This window comes from Engraulis encrasicolus, chromosome 8 (genome assembly GCF_034702125.1).
Source record: "Engraulis encrasicolus isolate BLACKSEA-1 chromosome 8, IST_EnEncr_1.0, whole genome shotgun sequence".
Classification (NCBI taxonomy): Eukaryota; Metazoa; Chordata; class Actinopteri; order Clupeiformes; family Engraulidae; genus Engraulis; species Engraulis encrasicolus.
In genome coordinates, this window is record NC_085864.1 from 43,517,839 (window position 1) to 43,523,643 (window position 5,805).

General features: G+C 46.0%; 1 protein-coding gene across 1 annotated transcript; it reads left to right on the forward strand.

The window, feature by feature from the left end:
* Positions 1-2,496: 2,496 nt before the first annotated feature.
* Positions 2,497-3,725, forward strand: LOC134453712 (uncharacterized). The gene is made up of 2 exons (XM_063204493.1): positions 2,497-3,246; positions 3,546-3,725. The coding sequence occupies exon 1, from the start codon at positions 2,587-2,589 to the stop codon at positions 3,214-3,216; it is 630 nt and encodes a 209-aa protein (XP_063060563.1). The 5' UTR covers positions 2,497-2,586; the 3' UTR covers positions 3,217-3,246; positions 3,546-3,725.
* The last annotated feature ends 2,080 nt before the right edge of the window (positions 3,726-5,805 follow it).

Sequence of the window (5,805 nt, forward strand, 5' to 3'; positions counted from 1 at the left end):
ACTTTCCAACATACAGTAGCCTACTCACCTCCGTGTCGGCCACGCTGATGTTGTTTCAAGACAGCCATTTTCCTTGGATCCGCGTCAAGAAGTAGGATTGTTGCCGTAAAGCAGCCCCTCCGGTCGTGAACTATGTATGACGTCATCGACACTTTACTCATAGCCGTGGGAACTAGGGGTGCAGGGGGTGCAGCTGCACCCCCTGCTGTGGGAGCTTGGGGTGCAGGGGGTGCAGAAGAAATGTGCATTGCGGGATCAGGAGGAGCAAGAACAAAAATGTATCGTGATAACATATTGCCTGCTCCGATCGGGAATCGAACACGCATCTTGAAGCCCAACATTCCATCTCGAGTGTGAGCCCGTACCTACCGGCTGAGCCACTGCTCCGCTCTACTCAAACGATGTTGCTATTTAGAATTATCGTACGGTGTAATGCGAGACAGCGGTCTACTTAAGCATGCACTTAAACTATGCCAGTTTGCATCCATTACAACAAATGCATCGATAATCATAACAAAGGGGTGAAAATGTTGAACAAAAATGGTTAAGAACAGTTTCTTAATAATAGGAATAGGTCTACTGTTAAAATGTTCTGTTCTGCTGAACGTGGTGACGTTGTGCATCGGTGGTATTGCTTTGCATTCATAATTTCAAGCCCAAAATGAATCAATAAACACCTTAAAAAACGTAAAATAATTGTCATTTTTTGGTGTACACAATGGCATATTGTTCAGTAGAGTTTCTTAATTATTAAAAAATAATGTTTAAAATAATTTAATAACGTAGTGACGTTGCTAACGCTGTGCATTGTGGATATTATTGCATTTCATTCATCATTCATTCATTCATTCAAATACATTTATTCAGCGCTGAGATATGTCTCAAAAAAGGATTTTAGATTTTTTTGGTGGCTCATCTGTGCCCAAAGTCAGCCGGTTAGCGGAGGAGGATACTCATGTCGGGGATGAGACTGCTAATGGGATCGCAATCGCAGAGGAGGATGGAGATAACGGTCCGCTCCCTGTCCCGCTGGAGAATGGCCCTGCGGTCGCTCTTCCCGCCGCCGCCACCAACAATGGATCATCTAGGCAGCTGCTTACCACTGGTAAAAAACCCTTTCAGCCATTCAAACACAGTTTCCCCAGCCGACGTTTTGGAAACGAAACGTGCAGCAGGTCATTTTCGCCGGCCTGGTTCAATAAGTGGACTTGGCTGCACTATGTTCCTGAGACTGATCGTGCCCTGTGTTTCACGTGTGTGGGGGCCATCGAAAAAAAACTGACCAGCCCCGAGAACTTTCGCGCGGAGAATCCTTTTGTCTCCGATGGCTTCGGAAACTGGCGCAAGGCAACCACCAAGTTTACTGAACACGAACGAAGCAAACTGCACATAGAGTCAGCGCAGAAACTGGCTGCATTAGAGGGCACTCCAATCAATGCTCTGTTGTCAGATGCTGTATCCAAACAGCAGGCCACAGCTCGCCATGTCTTGGAGCTGCTGTTCCGGAGCATTCGCTTTTTGGGCAGCAAGGGCATCCCGTTCAGGGGGGACACGACCCGGGATGGCATTCTCTACGAGTACATGTTGGAGCGCACATATGACATGCCCAGAGAACAGGAGTGGGTCGCCAGACGTGACAACTGGATGTCCAACACAATACAAAATGAGATCATCCAACAATTCGCGCACGGCATACAGAGGGAAATCGTGGGCCGTTCCTCGGAGTCTGCGTTTTTTGGGTTAGTGGCTGATGGGACCACGGACATTAGCACCACAGAACAGTTCTCGTGCAGCTTGCAGTTTGCAGACCACAGCTTGGAGACGCACTGCCTTTTCCTGGGGTTTTACAACGCACCGGACACCACAGGACAAACCCTGTTTGACTGCATCAAAGACCTTTTCTTGAGAATGAACATTCCAATTGACAGGCTTGCAGCATATTGTTTTGATGGTGCCAGCAATATGTCTGGCTGTTTTTCTGGCGTCCAGGCTCGCCTAAAAGAACTGTGTCCCGGGTCCATGTATATCCATTGCAACAATCACGCACTGGATTTGGTGCTCCAGGAGGTCGCCAGCGAAGTCAGCCTTGTGGCGGAAACGCTGAACTTCGTGCGCTCTGTGTCTGCTGCGATACGCGAGTCGCCAAAACGCAAACATCTATTGGAAACAATGTTCAGCAGTTGCGACAAGATGGCGGTCAATATCCTTGGCTTGTGCCCAACCAGGTGGTGTGTGCGGGCAAAAGCAATCCATCGCATATGCGCCTCCTACAGCACTCTGCTGGCTACATTGACGGAGCTGAAAGAAGACAAATCAACACGCGGTGACAGCAGAGCGAAGCTCAGTGGTTTGTGGAAGCAAGCACGTAAAGCCAAAACGTATTTTGGCCTGATGTGCTGCAACGCACTCTTTGAACCCTGCGAGGCCGTGGCGAGGAAGCTGCAGGGCTCAAAAACCAGCACGCTTGGCACACTGGAGTGCGTAAACGTCCTGAAGGATAGCATTGCAGCTCTTCGGAACGACGACACAGCTGTTTCACAGATTCTCCAAACAACTGAAGAGCAAGCTCGCAAACTGGTGTTAACCATGCCAGAAAACAGAGTAAGCAGAACCCCAGCACGTTTCAGGCACACAGCAGAGCCAGAAATACCAGCACACAGTACGCCATCGGTTTGTTGGAAACGTGAGTTTTACGAGGCTGTCGATTTGGTGTCGGGGGAGCTGAAGAGGCGCTTCAACGAAGACACTTTGAGACTTGCGGTGGAGAGAGAAAGGGCTGTTACTGTTGCGGCTCAGGGAGGAGGAGTTCAGTTGGAGGGCCTTCAGCTACCCAAAAGTGTGGACAGTGCGCGCCTGGACCTACAGATGAAGATGCTGAGCAGTGTGACAGCACTGCATCCGTGCAACTCTGTCAGAGATGTAGCTGAACGTCTGCGCAATCTCCATCCGCAGACACGATCGTTGTTCACAGAGGTGGAGAAGCTCGTGCAATTGTGCTTATGTCTGCCCATATCAGTGGCCTCCTCTGAGCGCTCGTTCTCAACTCTGCGGAGGCTGAAGACCTGGTTACGATCCACCATGACGCAACAGAGACTGACGCATCTGGCACTGATGAATGTGCATAAAGACATACTACACAACATTGACATCCAAGCCCTTATGAGGGACTTCATATCTGTAACAGCAGAGCGTCAGTCCGTTTTTGGAGTGCTGTAGGTCTGCATCCCCATCTCACTCCATCTCCTGGTAAGTGCCACTGAGCAGCGTAGGCCTACTAATTATTTTATGATATTAATGTTGTTTTCAATGCTGTGGGCCTAAATAATATTCTAAGTATTCTACAGTAGTAAATATTCTACAGTAATTTTTATTTTTAGTTGATTTGTTATCATTGGACCCACGTCCCACGCACGCGAGTCCTGCTCCTGTATGGGCTTCTTCATTGCATGATGAGGCTGAGAAAGATATGTGGTTTTGATATTACGGCTCCTCTCATTTAATGTCCTCTGTCTGTCTGTCTGTCTGTCTGTGCTCGTCATCCACAGAGACCCTCGATGGCGGTGTGACCGACGATTTCAGCACAGCATTGATGTTCATACTTCATAGCCTAATTATTTTAATGTTGTTAAGCCAGCTGCCACCGAGCAGTAATGTACACACAGAGATCTAGTTCTTTTTTTGCAAATTAATTAGTTCTGTCAGTGATTTTTTTTGCACATTAAAATCTTTCACGAAAGGAAATATACACAGCTGTTTATTGTATTTGTTTTATATTCTACAAGTTTGTGTAAAATTAATGGTAGGCCTATGCCAAATTAGGCATATTCAAATTCCTTGTCAAGTCGCAGGGGAAATAAAGACGTAGGCCTTATTTGTTTTAACGATCACGTGGAATTAGTCAATATTCAAATCAAGGTGATTTATTGAACGAACGTTATTGTGAGTTTTCAAGTTTGCGTGTTTAAACGACAATCTTGTGCCTGCTTTGAACAAAAGGTGAAATGCATGGGCATCTAGGCCGTGCTGGTCTGAATTACTATAATAGTGGTCCTCGATGTTTTGCCTGGTATTTGCAGTACACAGTCGCCATCTACTGACTGCTAGTTTTATTGACGGGTTAAGCAGAAGCCTATTTCTCACAACGCCCCTTGGTTAAGGTAGGCCTATCTGTGGTTAAGGTGAACCAAACCTGTGTGTCCCCCAAGGCATCCCGTAGCTCAAGGCCTACGTCATCCATTTTACTCCCGCGAGAACTCTGATGCAACAGTAAACATTTCATTTCTGTTTTGAGAGGCGTACATGTCGTGGGATTTCCCTGTATTGATTTGTTACCCTCCTAATAGTTACAAAAGCAACATAATTAAGCTTTGCATATGACATATTGCTGGATTAGGGGTAATGTTAAAATGGCACAAGAAACGTGAGAAAATGAGCCGAACAGTGTAAGCTACAGTACATCCACTTGCTAGCCGTGTTGGGTGTTACACCATGGATTCAAGTGGAATATTTGTGATGAAAGTCTTGAAACCAAGACTTTGGTACATTGAATGTTTTTACCTTGCGAAAAAGTTGGTTCATGCTGAAGTAGGTTCGGCTAAAGGATGGTTTGCGCCATGAAGACGGACTCAGATGTTGTACTGATATTATTCATTTTAAACTTTCGTGCGCTTTAAACGGTGTGTCCATGCTGCTCATCATGTTGTTTTTACTTTTCTTAATGGAAACATTTCTGCAAATGGTATTTCACTGCGTACATGTTTGCATGTATGCAAAAACTATAGTGGGGTGGATAGCACGTTTTGAAGATGACGCAAGAGTTGCGTGAGGCTTGAAAATAGATCGGACTTGACAATGCATATTCTACACGTTTTACATAGCCTACTCAGTTTGGACTCAATCTGCAACAAGTGAGAATGTTTTGGAATGACCGCATAGCAATGACTGTCACAGATGTCACCACTTAAACAGATTTTGACCGGCCATAGCCTGTTGTGTGTGTTGTTGGTGGTATCTTTACAACGTCGTCGTCGTTGTTGTTGTTGTTGTGTGCAAGCAGTTCATGTTGAATTGGCACTGAACACTGACTGAGCAGCTTTTTGTTTGAATTTCACGGTTCTGCGTTGGCTGTCCCTTCTTTACGTGATCTCCTTTGCATCCGACACTACCTCCCTTGACCCCCCCCCCCCCCCCCCCGTTTTTTCCCCCTAAACTGCACCCCCTGTTAAAAACTACTTCCCACGGCCATGACTTTAAATAGCGATTTTAAAGAGAATGCATGCCTCTGAAAAGCTACAATTCCTTCGGGAGAATTTTGTAGGCATTTTCTTTGAAAAGCAACAAATTGGTCAAATTGATCAAATTGGCAGACAAAAAATTATATCCCCAGATAAGGGTAGGAAACAAGGTATAGCTCCATAGGACTCCATTCATTCTGGTCTCCGGCCACCACATGGACAAGGGTGGAACAGCAACTGAGCTCGTTTCGGAAACCGGAAATACACCAGTGGCCTATCTAGTCAGAGACGTAAAGAATCTATGGTACGCACAGGAATTCTCATGCACATGTGCATCTGCTTGTATGAGGCTACGGAAAGCGATATGGGACAAAGATATGGCAGGAACCGAATGTCAACATAAACCGAGATTACACAATCTTCGATATGGTCACCAAATGTGTTGGGACTGTCATTTATCATGTTATGCCTACACTTTGGAATTAGATCAGAGTCTTGTTGTTACACAGGTGTATTTGATTTACCTCAACTGTACCTTGCACTTAACTTTGCTCAGTCTACCCTACAGGGG

What these genes read in the sequence shown, in the direction of transcription:
- LOC134453712 (XM_063204493.1), top strand. Translation starts at nt 2,587, where the DNA reads ATGCCAGAAAACAGAGTAAGCAGAACCCCAGCACGTTTCAGGCACACA.